Below are 20,000 nucleotides of genomic sequence, written 5' to 3'. Positions count from 1 at the left end.
TGGTGTTCTGATACGACAGTTGAACTAAGCTCATGAGGGATTTCTAAATTATATTCGTCAAGAATCAATGGAAAAATATAATTTAAAAGTCCAAAAATGGATGTGGCAACTACAGATTGCCCCTTTAAGTCTATCAGAAGTATTCAAGTTTAATCTTGTGTCCATTAGGTCTATGGATGTGGCAACTACAGATTCCCCTTTAAGTCTATCAGAAGTGTGCGAGTTTAAGCTTGTGTCCATTAGGTCTATGGATGTGGCAACTACAGATTGCCCCTTTAAGTCTATCAGAAGTGTGCGAGTTTAAGCTTGTGTCCATTAGGTCTATGGATGTGGCAACTACAGATTCCCCTTTAAGTCTATCAGAAGTGTGCGAGTTTAAGCTTGTGTCCATTAGGTCTATGGATGTGGCAACTACAGATTCCCCTTTAAGTCTATCAGAAGTGTGCGAGTTTAAGCTTGTGTCCATTAGGTCTATGGATGTGGCAACTACAGATTCCCCTTTAAGTCTATCAGAAGTGTTCAAGTTTAAGCTTGTGTCCATTAGGTCTATGGATGTGGCAACTACAGATTCCCCTTTAAGTCTATCAGAAGTGTGCGAGTTTAAGCTTGTGTCCATTAGGTCTATGGATGTGGCAACTACAGATTGCCCTTTAAGTCTATCAGAAGTGTTCAAGTTTAAGCTTGTGTCCATTAGGTCTATGGATGTGGCAACTACAGATTCCCCTTTAAGTCTATCAGAAGTGTTCAAGTTTAAGCTTGTGTCCATTAGGTCTATGGATGTGGCAACTACAGATTCCCCTTTAAGTCTATCAGAAGTGTGCGAGTTTAAGCTTGTGTCCATTAGGTCTATGGATGTGGCAACTACAGATTCCCCTTTAAGTCTATCAGAAGTGTGCGAGTTTAAGCTTGTGTCCATTAGGTCTATGGATGTGGCAACTACAGATTCCCCTTTAAGTCTATCAGAAGTGTTCAAGTTTAAGCTTGTGTCCATTAGGTTTATGGATGTGGCAACTACAGATTCCCCTTTAAGTCTATCAGAAGTGTTCAAGTTTAAGCTTGTGTCCATTAGGTCTATGGATGTGGCAACTACAGATTCCCCTTTAAGTCTATCAGAAGTGTGCGAGTTTAAGCTTGTGTCCATTAGGTCTATGGATGTGGCAACTACAGATTCCCCTTTAAGTCTATCAGAAGTGTGCGAGTTTAAGCTTGTGTCCATTAGGTCTATGGATGTGGCAACTACAGATTCCCCTTTAAGTCTATCAGAAGTGTTCAAGTTTAAGCTTGTGTCCATTAGGTCTATGGATGTGGCAACTACAGATTCCCCTTTAAGTCTATCAGAAGTGTGCGAGTTTAAGCTTGTGTCCATTAGGTCTATGGATGTGGCAACTACAGATTCCCCTTTAAGTCTATCAGAAGTGTGCGAGTTTAAGCTTGTGTCCATTAGGTCTATGGATGTGGCAACTACAGATTCCCCTTTAAGTCTATCAGAAGTGTTCGAGTTTAAGCTTGTGTCCATTAGGTCTATGGATGTGGCAACTACAGATTCCCCTTTAAGTCTATCAGAAGTGTTCAAGTTTAAGCTTGTGTCCATTAGGTCTATGGATGTGGCAACTACAGATTCCCCTTTAAGTCTATCAGAAGTGTGCGAGTTTAAGCTTGTGTCCATTAGGTCTATGGATGTATTTTTTTATCAGCATGAATTAGATTGAGCAATAAAAGCCCCACTTTTATTCCATAGGCTGGGATCCGCACTGTGCAGCTGTTGTTCCATAGGCTGGGATCCGCACTGTGCAGCTGTTGTTCCATAGGCTGGGATCCGCACTGTGCAGCTGTTGTTCCATAGGCTGGGATCCGCACTGTGCAGCTGTTGTTCCATAGGCTGGGATCCACACTGTGCAGCTGTTGTTCCATAGGCTGGGATCCGCACTGTGCAGCTGTTGTTCCATAGGCTGGGATCCGCACTGTGCAGCTGTTGTTCCATAGGCTGGGATCCACACTGTGCAGCTGTTGTTCCATAGGCTGGGATCCGCACTGTGCAGCTGTTGTTCCATAGGCTGGGATCCGCACTGTGCAGCTGTTGTTCCATAGGCTGGGATCCACACTGTGCAGCTGTTGTTCCATAGGCTGGGATCCACACTGTGCAGCTGTTGTTCCATTGGCTGGGATCCACACTGCAGCTGTTGCAAGAGCACATTTTTCACTGGCTGTCTACTGGTTTTTAAACAATGATTGATAGGCAGCTTAAACTTCTTGAATTCAACCATTATTGGGTTCAAATACACATTTAGATTTATGAACAGCCATCCACAACAACCACAATCCGTAAGGCGCAAATATCTAAATGAGAGAGCAGCAGTGTGATTCACATCAATGTGTTATGTAGATATCAATAATAAGTGATATCTGTATTGCCGTAGACTAAACCACTGCTGTCATCCTTACCTCCAAGCATTTATTCAAGTTGGATAATATTTGGATGCCAACAGCAGTCGCACCATTGGAAGACATAGCTTGGACTGTAGCCTCCTGCTCTTTTCCAGCAATCCATCAAACACATTTGGTGTGTCATCATAGTGGTCTCTGACATCATAGTGGTCTCTGACATCATAGTGGTCTCTGACCTCACAGTGGTCTCTGACATCATAGTGGTCTCTGACATCACAGTGGTCTCTGACATCACAGTGGTCTCTGACATCATAGTGGTCTCTGACATCATAGTGGTCTCTGACATCACAGTGGTCTCTGACATCACAGTGGTCTCTGACATCATAGTGGTCTCTGACATCATAGTGGTCTCTGACATCATAGTGGTCTCTGACTTGTGTTCAGACTGGCTCAGGTGGAACAAACTTAAACTTGCGCCTTTTTTCAATGCTGATTTGAATGTCATTGAAAAAACATTGAAGTGTCAATTTTTTCTTCTCGCGAACATCCTTTCTGGATTTAAAAGTAATCCTCGAAGTAATCATCTAGTTTTTCAAAAGTATCTGTAATCTGATTACAATATTTTTGCAGGTAAATTAAATGATTACAGTTACCGTTTTTTGTGATCTGTTACTCTCCAACTCTGCTCACAGCAAAGACCCAACAAATCGCTCACAGCAAAGACCCAACAAATCCCTCACAGCAAAGACCCAACAAATCCCTCACAGCAAAGAACCAACAAATCCCTCACAGCAAAGACCCAACAAATCCCTCACAGCAAAGACCCAACAAATCCCTCACAGCAAAGACCCAAAAAATCCCTCACAGCAAAGACCCAACAAATCCCTCACAGCAAAGACCCAACAAATCCCTCACAGCAAAGACCCAACAAATCCCTCACAGCAAAGACCCAACAAATCCCTCACAGCAAAGAACCAACAAATCCCTCACAGCAAAGACCCAACAAATCCCTCACAGCAAAGACCCAACAAATCCCTCACAGCAAAGACCCAACAAATCCCTCACAGCAAAGACCCAACAAATCCCTCACAGCAAAGACCCAACAAATCCCTCACAGCAAAGACCCAACAAATCCCTCACAGCAAAGAACCAACAAATCCCACACAGCAAAGACCCAACAAATCCCTCACAGCAAAGACCCAACAAATCCCTCACAGCAAAGACCCAACAAATCCTTCACAGCAAAGACCCAACAAATCCCTCACAGCAAAGAACCAACAAATCCCTCACAGCAAAGACCCAACAAATCCCTCACAGCAAAGACCCAACAAATCCCTCACAGCAAAGACCCAACAAATCCCTCACAGCAAAGACCCAACAAATCCCTCACAGCAAAGACCCAACAAATCCCTCACAGCAAAGAACCAACAAATCCCTCACAGCAAAGAACCAACAAATCCCTCACAGCAAAGACCCAACAAATCCCTCACAGCAAAGACCCAACAAATCCCTCACAGCAAAGAACCAACAAATCCCTCACAGCAAAGAACCAACAAATCCCTCACAGCAAAGACCCAACAAATCCCTCACAGCAGAGACCCAACAAATCCCTCACAGCAAAGACCCAACAAATCCCTCACAGCAAAGACCCAACAAATCCCTCACAGCAAAGACCCAACAAATCCCTCACAGCAAAGAACCAACAAATCCCTTACAGCAAAGAACCAACAAAACCCTCACAGCAAAGACCCAACAAATCCCTCACAGCAAAGAACCAACAAAACCCTCACAGCAAAGACCCAACAAATCCCTCACAGCAAAGACCCAACAAATCCCTCACAGCAAAGACCCAACAAATCCCTCACAGCAAAGAGCCAACAAATCCCTCACAGCAAAGAACCAACAAAACCCTCACAGCAAAGACCCAACAAAACCCTCACAGCAAAGACCCAACAAAACCCTCACAGCAAAGACCCAACAAAACCCTCACAGCAAAGAACCAACAAAACCCTCACAGCAAAGACCCAACAAAACACTCACAGCAAAGACCCAACAAAACCCTCACAGCAAAGACCCAACAAAACCCTCACAGCAAAGACCCAACAAATCCCTCACAGCAAAGAACCAACAAATCCCTCACAGCAAAGACCCAACAAATCCCTCACAGCAAAGACCCAACAAATCCCTGACTTTGAGACATATATCTATCACAGTGTCTCTGTTCTGACATCATGTTTAAAAACAGAGGCTTGGGGCCTTGCAAGAACTACAGCAAAAAGTTATTCTTTGACCTGCTGTCCGACTGATGTTTTTCACGCTCTTCAAGATTATAATACGGCGTCTGGATTACACCATACCTCCATGTTGCTGCTTTCACATCATCCCTATCAGTAGGCAATGCACAGTTCTGTCCTACGGCGGAATACCAGGGAGATCTTTCTCCTGAATCTTATTTTTCTGTGCTATATACCCTCCCCCCCCCTCTTTCCTTCCCCTTCTCTTCCTCATGGAATGTGGAGGAACATGTGGGAGACAGCTGTGTGTGTAGACAGCTGTGTGTGGAGGAACAGGTGAGGGGGATGCTGGGAGCGTGTTGGTAACAGTGACGGGACGAGGCCCGGTGCGGTTTAGGGCTGCTGCCTGTTTATACAGCCAAGAGGCTGCAGACAGTCTGTTAGTCTGGTAGCTGAGTGGACCCAGCTGTGGGGCCAACAGTATAGCTGCCTGGTGGTTGCCTAGGATTCTCCACTGCCAAAGCCAGGTCACTCCGCTCACCGCCAGATGAGCTAGAGAAAGAAAGAGAGGGAGGGAGAGAAGACCGAGAGGGGGAGGTGTGGTGAAGGGAGGGGGAAGAGAGGGAATACAAAGTGATGACAAAGGAACGACTGAGAGAGGGAGGTGAAGTTCAGGGAGGGAGGGGGGGAAGAGAGGGAATGGGAGAAGGAGAGAGGAACAAGCCATCAAAAGACTGAACGAATTGATGTGTTAAATCTCTTCACCCTTTGACTAGAATGTCCTTCTCTGCTTCATTTTTACATTTACATTTTTAGTAATTTAGCAGACGCTCTTATCCAGAGCAACTTAGGGTAGCGAGTGTGTACATTTTCACATTTGTTCGTAGTTTTGTATTCGTAATTGTTGCTACGATAAGAGAATTTATGCACTCCCCTGTTTTCACAACACATCGCGGATATGTAAACATAGAATATAAAATACTTAATCTGGTTTTGTGAGAAAGTCCCGGTTTGATTTATGTCAGACACATTTATGGGAGAGAGAGAAGAAGGAGGAAGACGGCAGCAGATCGGTCGCCATCATAGTATAGTATCTATAAAACCCTACTACAAGCATATGGTGATTCCCTATCATTCCTGTGGTTTTATGATCCATCTAAGAGCCCATTAGAACACCAAATTCCTCCCCTTGAACTAAATAAAGCAGAAAACGATTATTTAACCACTGCGGCTGAGTGTGCAGAAGCTTCAATGAAACATACACTATAAATATAGCCCAGTATTTATGGGGTGGAAAAATTAAATGGCCGCCTCATCTGAAAATAACTTTGTCATTGTTTAATGGGGAGGGTTTAATGAGATGAGGAATAGTCTTCTACTGTGAGCTGAGAAAAAGAGGAATGGCTGGTACACTGTTCATGTCACACGCATGGTCTTTAGTGTGAGGCTGTCAGGCAGAGCTAAAAAAGGTCTGGCTTCATCCCAAATGGCACACTATATAGTGCACTACTTTTGACCAGAGCCTGTATGGTCATACATATTAAGTAGTTCCCTATGTAGGGAATAGGATGCCATTTGGGATTCAACCCCCCCGTCTTCACGTAGAGCTTGTTCTGAGGAAGGAATCATAGTAGGTGATTAGTACATGTCCCACGAAGGTGGAATCATTGGTTCACTTCAACTCTGACCTGTTTCTTTCTTTCTATTTCAGATGTTTTATTTTATTGAGATTGATTAATTATTGTCATCGATAGGACTAGACGGGGAGACGGCAGCTAGGAAAGGTGGACTCAGGGACCCCCCCCCCGTCTGGGGACATGTGAAGTCAGCCGCACTCCCGCTAAGCCAGACTCTGGCATTACACTCTCTTTACCTTTCTGACCAGTAAAAAAAAAAAAACATTCTTTGAATTCTGACCTCTGAACTCAACCGGAGCAATAGAGAATCCATAACAGCTCTCATTCTAAACACTTGCCCAATCAACCAATTGACTTGTCCTAGTTTGAATTCTCTATATTCTTCAGTGTCGAAAAGAATCGCAAAACATCTAGTTGGTGACAACACGTCTAGACGCTAATCGGGGGGAAATCACATCAGTATTCCGTGTCATTATGTTTCATGTCAGAGCACTCGTTAAAAGAAACGTATAAATGCATATAGATGGCGATAAACGAGAGAGAGAAATTGGACAGACGTGGCTGGCGCACTGCTCTGTAATTAAGTGTATTGTGACTACTGTCAATAGGTGAGAGGTGGTGAGAACGGTAGTTAAATTCCCATCAGGTGTAATTACAGCCATATTGGGGCTCCGTGACAGACAGGAGAAGACAAATGAAATGTGTAATATTGTTAGAAAAAGATATCAGCCGGCCTTCACAGGTATAGCCTCACAGGTACAGCCGACCTGTCATTTCAGCCGGTCTTCACAGGTATAGCCTCACAGGTACAGCCAACCTATCATTTCAGCCAGCCTTCACAGGTATAGCCTCACAGGTACAGCCAACCTATCATTTCAGCCAGCCTTCACAGGTATAGCCTCACAGGTACAGCCAACCTGTCATTTCAGCCAGCCTTCACAGGTATAGCCTCACAGGTACAGCCAACCTATAATTTCAGCCGACCTTCACAGGTATAGCCTCACAGGTACAGCCAACCTGTCATTTCAGCCAGCCTTCACAGGTATAGCCTCACAGGTACAGCCAACCTATCATTTCAGCCGGCCTTCACAGGTATAGCCTCACAGGTACAGCCTACCTATAATTTCAGCCAGCCTTCACAGGTATAGCCTCACAGGTACAGCCAACCTATAATTTCCATCTCGATCATTCAATTCATTTCAGTGCCATTTTCATTTGCTACTAGCCACAGCTTTCCTCTCACCTTCATATCGTCATCTCTCTGTGTTGTAATCATATCGTCATCTCTCTGTGTTGTAATCATATCGTCATCTCTCTGTGTTGTGACCATATCGTCATCTCTCTGTGTTGTGACCATATCGTCATCTCTCTGTGTTGTGACCATATCGTCATCTCTCTGTGTTGTGACCATATCGTCATCTCTCTGTGTTGTGACCATATCGTCATCTCTCTGTGTTGTGGTCATATCGTCATCTCTCTGTGTTGTGACCATATCGTCATCTCTCTGTGTTGTAACCATATCGTCATCTCTCTGTGTTGTAATCATATCGTCATCTCTCTGTGTTGTGACCATATCGTCATCTCTCTGTGTTGTGACCATATCGTCATCTCTCTGTGTTGTGACCATATCGTCATCTCTCTGTGTTGTGACCATATCGTCATCTCTCTGTGTTGTGACCATATCGTCATCTCTCTGTGTTGTGGTCATATCGTCATCTCTCTGTGTTGTGACCATATCGTCATCTCTCTGTGTTGTGGCCATATCGTCATCTCTCTGTGTTGTGACCATATCGTCATCTCTCTGTGTTGTGACCATATCGTCATCTCTCTGTGTTGTGACCATATCGTCATCTTTCTGTGTTGTGACCATATCGTCATCTCTCTTTGTCTCTGAGTTGTGACCATATCGTCATCTCTCTGTGTTGTGACCATATCGTCATCTCTCTGTGTTGTGGCCATATCGTCATCTCTCTGTGTTGTGACCATATCGTCATCTCTCTGTGTTGTGACCATATCGTCATCTCTCTGTGTTGTGACCATATCGTCATCTCTCTGTGTCTCTGAGTTGTGACCATTTCGTCATCTCTCTGTGTTGTGACCATATCGTCATCTCTCTGTGTTGTGACCATATCGTCATCTCTCTGTGTTGTGACCATATCGTCATCTCTCTGTGTTGTGACCATATCGTCATCTCTCTGTGTTGTGGTCATATCGTCATCTCTCTGTGTTGTGACCATATCGTCATCTCTCTGTGATGTGGCCATATCGTCATCTCTCTGTGTTGTGACCATATCGTCATCTCTCTGTGTTGTGACCATATCGTCATCTCTCTGTGTTGTGACCATATCGTCATCTTTCTGTGTTGTGACCATATCGTCATCTCTCTTTGTCTCTGAGTTGTGACCATATCGTCATCTCTCTGTGTTGTGACCATATCGTCATCTCTCTGTGTTGTGGCCATATCGTCATCTCTCTGTGTTGTGACCATATCGTCATCTCTCTGTGTTGTGACCATATCGTCATCTCTCTGTGTTGTGACCATATCGTCATCTCTCTGTGTCTCTGAGTTGTGACCATTTCGTCATCTCTCTGTGTTGTGACCATATCGTCATCTCTCTGTGTTGTGGCCATATCGTCATCTCTCTGTGTTGTGACCATATCGTCATCTCTCTGTGTTGTGACCATATCGTCATCTCTCTCTGTCTCTGAGTTGTGACCATATCGTCATCTCTCTGTGTTGTGACCATATCGTCATCTCTCTGTGTTGTGACCATATCGTCATCTCTCTGTGTTGTGACCATATCGTCATCTCTCTGTGTCTCTGAGTTGTGACCATATCGTCATCTCTCTGTGTTGTGACCATATCGTCATCTCTCTGTGTCTCTGTGTTGTGCCGTTGAGCAAGGTACGTAACCCCCTGCAATTGTTTCAGGGGCGCTGCACTTCGCCTGACCCATTGCTTCCAACACCTCGTGGTGTGTGCGTCACAGGCGGCTGGTGCTACCTTAATTGGGGAGGATGGGCTCATTGTAATTGCTGGAACAGAATGAATGGAATGGTATCTTACAGATCAGGCAAGCTATCTGTACTGTATGGCTGTCGTCTTGCGAGCTCTGACCCAACTTTGCTCTGCAAGAAAGGCATTTCACTGTGCTTGTGCATAGCTATATAGCCCTGCAGTATTCATCTAGGTAGTGTAGCTGAGCTAGCTATATAGCCCGGCAGTATTCATCTAGCTAGCGTAGCTGAGCTAGCTATATAGCCCTGCAGTATTCATCTAGGTAGTGTAGCTGAGCTAGCCATAGCACTCTCTCATCGTCACTAAAACTATTTGTAGCAGTGGTAGGAGGAGTCTGAGCAGTAGGGGATCATTCAGATTCAGAAAACTTTAATGTCATCAACGAGGTAATCTTGCAGCAGTCATAAAACATACAACATCTAGAAATGTACAATAAATAACAAAGGATATTTACAAGCAATTAGGCAGGGTCAGTGCCATTTCATAGTGCAAGTGCCAAGAGCAATTAGTCCAACATTTTGTTAAGTTGCAAAATTGCATTCGGAATAAAATATATATATTTTTTTTCAACCTTAGGTAGTCTGTATCTGCGTCCAGTGGGAAGGAGCTGGAATTCAGGGTGGAGTGAATGGGAAGAGGAAGGAGATATCGTTTGAAACCAAGTAGCGCTAGGTTGGAAAAATACACATCTCCTTCCTGGTTTAGACAGATAATCCATATGACTCGTAATGACATTATTCATAGTAATTTATAATTGTAGTTTTCTCAGGTCATATTTGAGATATGTGTCTTCCTTGTCTGGTGTCTGGTCATTACAGCCAATGAGTGATTTAGTCAGTGTTGTGATGTTGACAGGCTGGTATGGTCAGTTGTTATTATTATTATTAATTGTTATTATGTCAGGCTGAAGGGTCATTTATTGTATGTAATGAGGCCCCCCCTGTAGAGAGGCTACTGAGGGCCAGCCAACAGCCCCATGGAGGGAACAGGATCGCTCATTAGATCCCACTGTACTGTGAATGGACGATGTCGTTAGACAAGAAACATGTTATTGATAGGAGTGCCTGTCAGATGTTCCCGTCACAATTATTTGTGGTGAGCCAATCAGTTAGGATGTCAGAGAAGGCTATGGTGTCTGTTGACTTCTCAGACCAGTGTTATTGCAGCCAAGGTCATACCGAAGGATTTGATAATTAAAATAAAAATGCTTATTGTCTGGATCAGTCAAAATGTTGAGCAAATTTATTCTGGTGAGAAAACCCAAATCATATTTCTATATCAGTATACTTCACTCCCTGTTCTCTCATCTGTTCCTCCTCTCTGTTCCTCCCTGTTCCTCCTCTCTGTTCCTCCTCTCTGTTCCTCCTCTCCATTCCTCCCTGTTCCTCCTCTCTGTTCCTCCTCTCCATTCCTCTCTGTTCCTCCTCTCTGTTCCTCCTCTCCGTTCCTCCTCTCCATTCCTCCTCCCTGTTCCTCCTCTCCATTCCTCTCTGTTCCTCCTCTCTGTTCCTCCTCTCCATTTCTCCTCTCTGTTCGTCTGGATTGGCACACCTTCATATCGTCATTACTCTGTGTTGTGGTCATATCGTCATCTCTCTGTGTTGTGGTCATATCGTCATCTCTCTGTGTTGTAACTATATCGTCATCTTTCTGTGTTGTAACCATATCGTCATCTCTCTGTGTTGTAACCATATCGTCATCTCTCTGTGTTGTAACCATATCGTCATCTCTCTGTGTTGTAACCATATCGTCATCTCTCTGTGTTGTGACCTTGAGCAAGGCACGTAACCCCCTTCAATTTCTCCAGGGGTGCTGCTCTGCGCCAGACCCATTGCTTCCAACCCCTCTCGGGTTCTGGGGTTGTGAGCATAAAAAAAGGGTTGTTTTCTACCAGTTAATGGACAATAAAGTCTTCTTCTTCTTCTCTCCAGGACACCCCTCCTCCCAGCTCCTACAACGTGCGGGAGTCTTTTGAGAAGACGTATGGCCGCGCCTCCTTCTCAGAACCCAGGAGCGAGGGGGGCAGGAGACGCCAGAGCTCATTCCTGAGCGCAGCACCCAGACACTCCTCCTTCTTGAGCTACGATCCGGACTTCCCAGGTACTCTAGACCAGTGGTTCCCAAACTGTGGGGCCCCCTAGGAACTCCGGCTCTCAACTTACTCCTGAAAGTTGTAATAGTAGAATGCACAAGGTGTAATTTTGAAATTGGGTGGTGCATCAGGATGTTCCCCAATGCTGGAACGGGGGCCTGAGTGAACAGGGTTGGGAACCACTGCTGTAGGCTACACTGTGGTGTAGTGTGAAGTTGCCCCCTAGACACTGAAATTGGGTCAGTTTTGCTTTATCCCCACAAATGGTAAAAAGTTAAGATTGTGGCAGGGAAAGCTGATCCTAGATCTGTATCTTCACACTGTAGCGGGCTACCGTACTGACCGTCAAGGTTTAAGCACTGCTCAACATGCTGCTTTCTAGCGGATCTGATTTATTTTACTCTTTATTCATTTCATTAAAGTGATGTTGAGTCAAATCAACTGAACTAATAGCTAGAAAGTGACTGTAGACTGGGCTTGTTGAGGAGACAATAGACTGGGCTTGTTGAGGAGACTGTAGACTGGGCTTGTTGAGGAGACAATAGACTGGGCTAGTTGAGGAGACTGTAGACTGGGCTTGTTGAGGAGACAATAGACTGGGCTTGTTGAGGAGACAATAGACTGGGCTTGTTGAGGAGACAATAGACTGGGCTTGTTGAGGAATCAATAGACTGGCTTGTTGAGGAGACTGTAGACTGGGCTTGTTGAGGAGACAATAGACTGGGCTTGTTGAGGAGCCTGTAGACTGGGCTTGTTGAGGAGACAATAGACTGGGCTTGTTGAGGAGACAATAGACTGGGCTTGTTGAGGAGACAATAGACTGGGCTTGTTGAGGAGACTGTAGACTGGGCTTTTTGAGGAGACAATAGACTGGGCTTTTTGAGGAGACTGTAGACTGGGCTTGTTGAGGAGACAATAGACTGGGCTTGTTGAGGAGACAATAGACTGGGCTTGTTGAGGAGACAATAGACTGGGCTTTTTGAGGAGACTGTAGACTGGGCTTGTTGAGGAGACAGTAGACTGGGCTTGTTGAGGAGACAATAGACTGGGCTTGTTGAGGAGACTGTAGACTGGGCTTGTTGAGGAGACAATAGACTGGGCTTTTTGAGGAGACAATAGACTGGGCTTTTTGAGGAGACTGTAGACTGGGCTTGTTGAGGAGACAGTAGACTGGGCTTGTTGAGGAGACAATAGACTGGGCTTGTTGAGGAGACAATAGACTGGGTTTGTTGAGGAGACAATAGACTGGGCTTGTTGAGGAGACAATAGACTGGGCTTGTTGAGGAGACAATAGACTGGGCTTGTTGAGGAGACAATAGACTGGGTTTGTTGAGGAGACAATAGACTGGGCTTGTTGAGGAGACAATAGACTGGGCTTGTTGAGGAGACAATAGACTGGGCTTGTTGAGGAGACAATAGACTGGGCTTGTTGAGGAGACAATAGACTGGGTTTGTTGAGGAGACAATAGACTGGGCTTGTTGAGGAGACAATAGACTGGGCTTGTTGAGGAGACAATAGACTGGGCTTTTTGAGGAGACTGTAGACTGGGCTTGTTGAGGAGACTGTAGACTGGGCTTGTTGAGGAGACAATAGACTGGGCTTGTTGAGGAGACAATAGACTGGGTTTGTTGAGGAGACTGTAGACTGGGCTTGTTGAGGAGACAATAGACTGGGCTTTTTGAGGAGACAATAGACTGGGCTTTTTGAGGAGACTGTAGACTGGGCTTGTTGAGGAGACAGTAGACTGGGTTTGTTGAGGAGACAATAGACTGGGCTTGTTGAGGAGACAATAGACTGGGTTTGTTGAGGAGACAATAGACTGGGTTTGTTGAGGAGACAATAGACTGGGCTTGTTGAGGAGACAATAGACTGGGCTTGTTGAGGAGACTGTAGACTGGGCTTGTTGAGGAGACAATAGACTGGGCTTGTTGAGGAGACTGTAGACTGGGCTTGTTGAGGAGACAATAGACTGGGCTTGTTGAGGAGACAATAGACTGGGCTTGTTGAGGAGACAATAGACTGGGCTTTTTGAGGAGACAATAGACTGGGCTTTTTGAGGAGACTGTAGACTGGGCTTGTTGAGGAGACAGTAGACTGGGTTTGTTGAGGAGACAATAGACTGGGCTTGTTGAGGAGACAATAGACTGGGTTTGTTGAGGAGACAATAGACTGGGTTTGTTGAGGAGACAATAGACTGGGTTTGTTGAGGAGACAATAGACTGGGCTTGTTGAGGAGACAATAGACTGGGCTTGTTGAGGAGACTGTAGACTGGGCTTGTTGAGGAGACAATAGACTGGGCTTGTTGAGGAGACTGTAGACTGGGTTTGTTGAGGAGACAATAGACTGGGTTTGTTCAGGAGACCAATGTCCTTCCATTCAAATACAGTGTCCGTTTCTCTTTGTGGTTAGCCCAATTGTTACTTCAATTATACTTTCAATGCAAATGTTCTTTCAAAAAAAGATTCATGACTTAAATGGATAATTTATGCAACCTATTTTACCCAAGACTCAACCCCTTAACAAGAGATTGATTTGCATATAAATAGATCTGGCTGTGTGCAAAGTGTGTTCTCAAACACATAGCGAGTTCATTTCAGCCATTATTTAATTTGCATTTCAGAATATGGGGTATTATTTCACCCCTCATCCATGCCTTTTTCCAATCACATTTTGATGTCAACTTGATTGGAATATGTTCAACAATATTAGGTGTATACTTCTGCAGTCACCCAATGGCTGCGGTAGAAATGGGCTCTATGACACGGAATCTGCTCCAGGTGAAATGGAAATGTTTAGAATGCAAAATAACTCTAGAAACCAATCAAATTTGTCTGTGGCGGTAAGCACCTTTGAGTTAGCTGGGGGTCAGACAAGTGATTGGGAAACCTAGCGCGGGAACCCCCAGGCTTACCGGTTACATTTTCTTCCTCAACCTTGTTTTCATCATTTAGTCCAAATGTCATCTAGCATACTTAAACAGTTGTATTACCTCGTCATGTTTTCATTCACTCTGTATTGCTAGGATCATTTGTTGTTTACATCAGTGACCGAGTGAGTGAGTTGTTGAGAGTTAGCTCAGTCCCTACTCTACACTTTTCTTCTCAAGTGGTATCTTATTGGAATATGAATGGTTTATGGTGATGAGACTCAGAGCCTGACTCTCCTCTCCCCCTCTCCTTCCCCCTCCTCTCCCCTCTTCTCCTCTCCCCTCTCCTATCCCCTCCTCTCCTCTCCCCCTCTCCTTCCCTCACCTATCCTCTCCCTCTCCCCCTCCTCTCCTCTCCACCCCCCCCCTCCTCTCCCCTTCCCTCCCTCTCTCACATCTCCTCTCCCCCTCCTCTCTTTTCCTCTCCCCCCTCTCATCTCCTCTCCCTCTTCCCTTCTCTCCCCTCCCCCTCCTCTCCTATCCCCTTCCCTCCTCGCCTCTATTTTATTGTTCGTTGCTAATGTCCTCTTCTCTTCTCTCCTCTATTTTCCCTCTTTAATTCTCCCCTTTTCTCCTCTATTCTCCTCTATTCTCCTCTATTCTCCTCTATTCTATTCTATTCTTCTCTATTCTATTCTCCTTTATTCTATTCTCATCTATTATATTATCCTCTATTCTATTATATTCTCCTCTCCTCCTCTCCCTCTCCTCTCTTCTCCTCTCCCTCTCCTCCTCTTCTCTCCTCTCCCTCTCCTCTCCTCCTCTCCCTCTCCTCTCCCTCTCCTCCTCTCCTTTCCCTTTCTTCTCCCTCTCCTCTCCTCCTGTCCTCCTCTCCCTCTCCTCTACTTTCCTCTCCTCTGTTCACCAGGTCCAGGTCAGTATAGTCCTGACATCAAGTCCAGTCCCCAGATGTCTCTGATCGTGTCCAGGGAGGATCGCTTCAAAGGCCCCAAGAACACCAACCCCGGCCCAGGCACCTATGAGGTAACTCACTATCAGACTAGCTTTTACCATGTAACATCAGTCTACCTGAGATGCTTAAACGTACATGAATTGCCCCAACATTATAAGAATCTCGGTTTCAAAATCGATTCAAACACTTTATTTGTGACTTTTTGAGCTTGCCTGTCTTAATAAACCAATAGAAAAGTCCCAAAATGGCTGCATTTTTTGTTTTTGTTTTTTATTATGGATCCCCATTAGTTCCTGCCAAGGCAGCAGCTACTCTTCCTGGGGTTTATTATGGATCTCCATTAGTTCCTGCCAAGGCAGCAGCTACTCTTCCTGGGGTTTATTATGCATCTCCATGAGTTCCTGCCAAGGCAGCAGCTACTCTTCCTGGGGTTTATTATGCATCTCCATGAGTTCCTGCCAAGGCAGCAGCTACTCTTCCTGGGGTTTATTATGGATCCCCATTAGTTCCTGCCAAGGCAGCAGCTACTCTTCCTGGAGTTTATTATGGATCCCCATTAGTTCCTGCCAAGGCAGCAGCTACTCTTCCTGGAGTTTATTATGGATCCCCATTAGTTCCTGCCAAGGCAGCAGCTACTCTTCCTGGAGTTTATTATGGATCCCCATTAGTTCCTGCCAAGGCAGCAGCTACTCTTCCTGGGGTTTATTATGGATCCCCATTAGTTCCTGCCAAGGCAGCAGCTACTCTTCCTGGGGTTTATTATGCATCTCCATGAGTTCCTGCCAAGGCAGCAGCTACTCTTCCTGGAGTTTATTATGGATCCCCATTAGTTCCTGCCAAGGCAGCAGCTACTCTTCCTGGGGTTTGGTATGGATCCCCATTAGTTCCTGCCAAGGCAGCAGCTACTCTTCCTGGAGTTTATTATGGATCCCCATTAGTTCCTGCCAAGGCAGCAGCTACTCTTCCTGGAGTTTATTATGGATCCCCATTAGTTCCTGCCAAGGCAGCAGCTACTCTTCCTGGGGTTTATTATGGATACCCATTAGTTCCTGCCAAGGCAGCAGCTACTCTTCCTGGAGTTTATTATGGATCCCCATTAGTTCCTGCCAAGGCAGCAGCTACTCTTCCTGGAGTTTATTATGGATCCCCATTAGTTCCTGCCAAGGCAGCAGCTACTCTTCCTGGGGTTTGGTATGGATCCCCATTAGTTCCTGCCAAGGCAGCAGCTACTCTTCCTGGAGTTTATTATGGATCCCCATTAGTTCCTGCCAAGGCAGCAGCTACTCTTCCTGGGGTTTGGTATGGATCCCCATTAGTTCCTGCCAAGGCAGCAGCTACTCTTCCTGGAGTTTATTATGGATCCCCATTAGTTCCTGCCAAGGCAGCAGCTACTCTTCCTGGAGTTTATTATGGATCCCCATTAGTTCCTGCCAAGGCAGCAGCTACTCTTCCTGGGGTTTATTATGGATACCCATTAGTTCCTGCCAAGGCAGCAGCTACTCTTCCTGGAGTTTATTATGGATCCCCATTAGTTCCTGCCAAGGCAGCAGCTACTCTTCCTGGGGTTTATTATGGATACCCATTAGTCCCTGCCAAGGCGGCAGCTACTCTTCCTGGGGTTTATTATGCATCTCCATGAATTCCTGTCAAGGCGGCAGCTACTCTTCCTGGGGTTTATTATGCATCTCCATGAGTTCCTGTCAAGGCGGCAGCTACTCTTCCTGGGGTTTATTATGCATCTCCATGAGTTCCTGCCAAGGCAGCAGCTACTCTTCCTGGGGTTTATTATGGATCCCCATTAGTTCCTGCCAAGGCGGCAGCTACTCTTCCTGGGGTTTATTATGGATCCCCATTAGTTCCTGCCAAGGCAGCAGCTACTCTTCCTGGGGTTTATTATGCATCTCCATGAGTTCCTGCCAAGGAATCAGCTACTCTTCCTGGGGTTTATTATGGATCCCCATTAGTTCCTGCCAAGGCAGCAGCTACTCTTCCTGGGGTTTATTATGGATCCCCATTAGTTCCTGCCAAGGCGGCAGCTACTCTTCCTGGAGTTTGTTATAGATCCCCACTAGTTCCTGCCAAGGCAGCAGCTACAAAAGATAAAACAGTATATCATATAACACTGACACACCACCACATACACAACACACCATACAACAATATTACAATGTACCTGTGTGTGCAGAGTGCGTGTGCTAGCGTGTGTGTGTGTATGCGCGTATCTGTGCATGTGTGTGTGTCTCTTTACAGTCCCCGCTGTTCCATAAGGTGTATTTTTATCTGTTTTTTAAAATCTGATTCTACTGCATCAGTTACCTGTAGTCATGGCTCTATGTAGTACTGTGCGCCTCCCACAGTCTGTTCTGGACTTGGGGACTGTGAAGAGACCTCTGGTGGCATGTCTTGTGGGGTATGCATGGGTGTCCAAGCTGTGTGCCAGTAGTTTATACAGACACCAAATTGCATTCAGCTTGTCAACACCTCTTCCAAAAACAAGTAGTGATGAAGTCAATCTGTCCTCCACTTTGAGCCAGGAGAGATTGACATGCATATTATTAATGTTATCTCTCCATGTACATCCAAGGGCCAGCCGTGCTGCTCTGTTCTGAGCCAATTGCAATTTTCCTAAGTCTCTCTTTGTGGCACCTGACCACACTACTGAATAGTAGTCCAGGTGCGACAAAACTAGGCCCTGTAGGACCTGCCTTGTTGATAGTGTTGTTAAGAAGGTAGAAACTAGGGCCTGTAGGACCTGCCTTGTTGATAGTGTTGTTAGGAAGGTAGAAACTAGGGCCTGTAGGACCTGCCTTGTTGATAGTGTTGTTAAGAAGGTAGAAACTAGGGCCTGTAGGACCTGCCTTGTTGATAGTGTTGTTAAGAAGGTAGAAACTAGGGCCTGTAGGACCTGCCTTGTTGATAGTGTTGTTAAGAAGGTAGAAACTAGGGCCTGTAGGACCTGCCTTGTTGATAGTGTTTTTAAGAAGGTAGAAACTAGGGCCTGTAGGACCTGCCTTGTTGATAGTGTTGTAAGAAGGTAGAAACTAGGGCCTGTAGGACCTGCCTTGTTGATAGTGTTGTTAAGAAGGTAGAAACTAGGGCTTGTAGCACCTGCCTTGTTGATAGTGTTGTTAAGAAGGTAGAAACTAGGGCCTGTAGGACCTGCCTTGTTGATAGTGTTGTTAAGAAGGTAGAAACTAGGTCCTGTAGGACCTGCCTTGTTGATAGTGTTGTTAAGAAGGTAGAAACTAGGGCCTGTAGGACCTGCCTTGTTGATAGTGTTGTTAAGAAGGTAGAAACTAGGTCCTGTAGGACCTGCCTTGTTGATAGTGTTGTTAAGAAGGTAGAAACTAGGGCCTGTAGGACCTGCCTTGTTGATAGTGTTGTTAAGAAGGTAGAAACTAGGGCCTGTAGGACCTGCCTTGTTGATAGTGTTGTTAAGAAGGTAGAAACTAGGGCCTGTAGGACCTTCCTTGTTGATAGTGTTGTTAAGAAGGTAGAAACTAGGGCCTGTAGGACCTGCCTTGTTGATAGTGTTGTTAAGAAGGTAGAAACTAGGGCCTGTAGGACCTGCCTTGTTGATAGTGTTGTTAAGAAGGTAGAAACTAGAGCCTGTAGGACCTGCCTTGTTGATAGTGTTGTAAGAAGGTAGAAACTAGGGCCTGTAGGACCTGCCTTGTTGATAGTGTTGTTAAGAAGGTAGAAACTAGGGCCTGTAGGACCTGCCTTGTTGATAGTGTTGTTAAAAAGGTAGAGCAGTGCTTTATTATACTGTTATATCAATATGTTTCAACCACGACAGTTTACAATCCAGGGTTACTCCAAGCAGTTTAGTCACCTCAACTTGCTCAATTTCCACATTATTTATTACAAGATTTAGTTGAGGTTTAGGGTTTAGTGAATGATTTGTCCCAAATACAATGCTTTTAGTTTTTGAAATATTTCGGACTAACTTACTTCTTGCCACCCATTCTGAAACTACCTGCAGATCTGTGTTAAGTGTCGCAGTCATTTCAGTCGCTACAGTAGCTGACGTGTATAGTGTTGAGTCATCTGCATGTCAGTGGCTCTCCAGGCAGACTTAAACAAACACTGAGAGTATTTGAAAAGATCAAATCAAAGGGTATCTTTCAAACACTCATCGTGACATTAACACAGAACAGTATTGAGCCATCCTCATCGTGACATTAACACAGAACAGTATTGAGCCATCCTCATCGTGACATTAACACAGAACAGTATTGAGCCATCCTCATCGTGACATTAACACAGACCAGTATTGAGCCATCCTCATCGTGACATTAACACAGAACAGTATTGAGCCATCCTCATCGTGACATTAACACAGAACAGTATTGAACCATCCTCATTGTGACATTAACACAAAACAGTATTGAGCCATCCTCATCGTGACATTAACACAGAACAGTATTGAGCCATCCTCATCGTGACATTAACCCAGAACAGTATTGAGCCATCCTCATCGTGACATTAACACAGAACAGTATTGAGCCATCCTCATCGTGACATTAACACAGAACAGTATTGAGCCATCCTCATCGTGACATTAACACAGAACAGTATTGAGCCATCCTCATCGTGACATTAACACAGAACAGTATTGAGCCATCCTCATCGTGACATTAACACAGAACAGTATTGAGCCATCCTCATCGTGACATTAACACAGAACAGTATTGAGCCATCCTCATCGTGACATTAACACAGAACAGTATTGAGCCATCCTCATCGTGACATTAACACAGAACAGTATTGAGCCATCCTCATCGTGACA

General features: G+C 45.1%; 1 protein-coding gene across 1 annotated transcript in view; it reads left to right on the top strand.

Annotated features, from left to right (window-relative positions):
• stpg2 (sperm-tail PG-rich repeat containing 2) overlaps positions 1-20,000 on the top strand; it is a 71,365-nt gene that overhangs the window by 44,358 nt on the left and 7,007 nt on the right. Inside the window, exons 11-12 of the mRNA XM_036979375.1 lie at positions 11,207-11,375; positions 15,164-15,279. Coding sequence (XP_036835270.1) covers positions 11,207-11,375; positions 15,164-15,279 — 285 coding nt within the window. The remainder of the gene's footprint in view (positions 1-11,206; positions 11,376-15,163; positions 15,280-20,000) is intronic.

This window comes from Oncorhynchus mykiss, chromosome 6, assembly GCF_013265735.2.
Source record: "Oncorhynchus mykiss isolate Arlee chromosome 6, USDA_OmykA_1.1, whole genome shotgun sequence".
In the NCBI taxonomy this organism is placed as follows: domain Eukaryota; kingdom Metazoa; phylum Chordata; class Actinopteri; order Salmoniformes; family Salmonidae; genus Oncorhynchus; species Oncorhynchus mykiss.
This window is presented reverse-complemented; position numbering and strand designations above follow the sequence as displayed.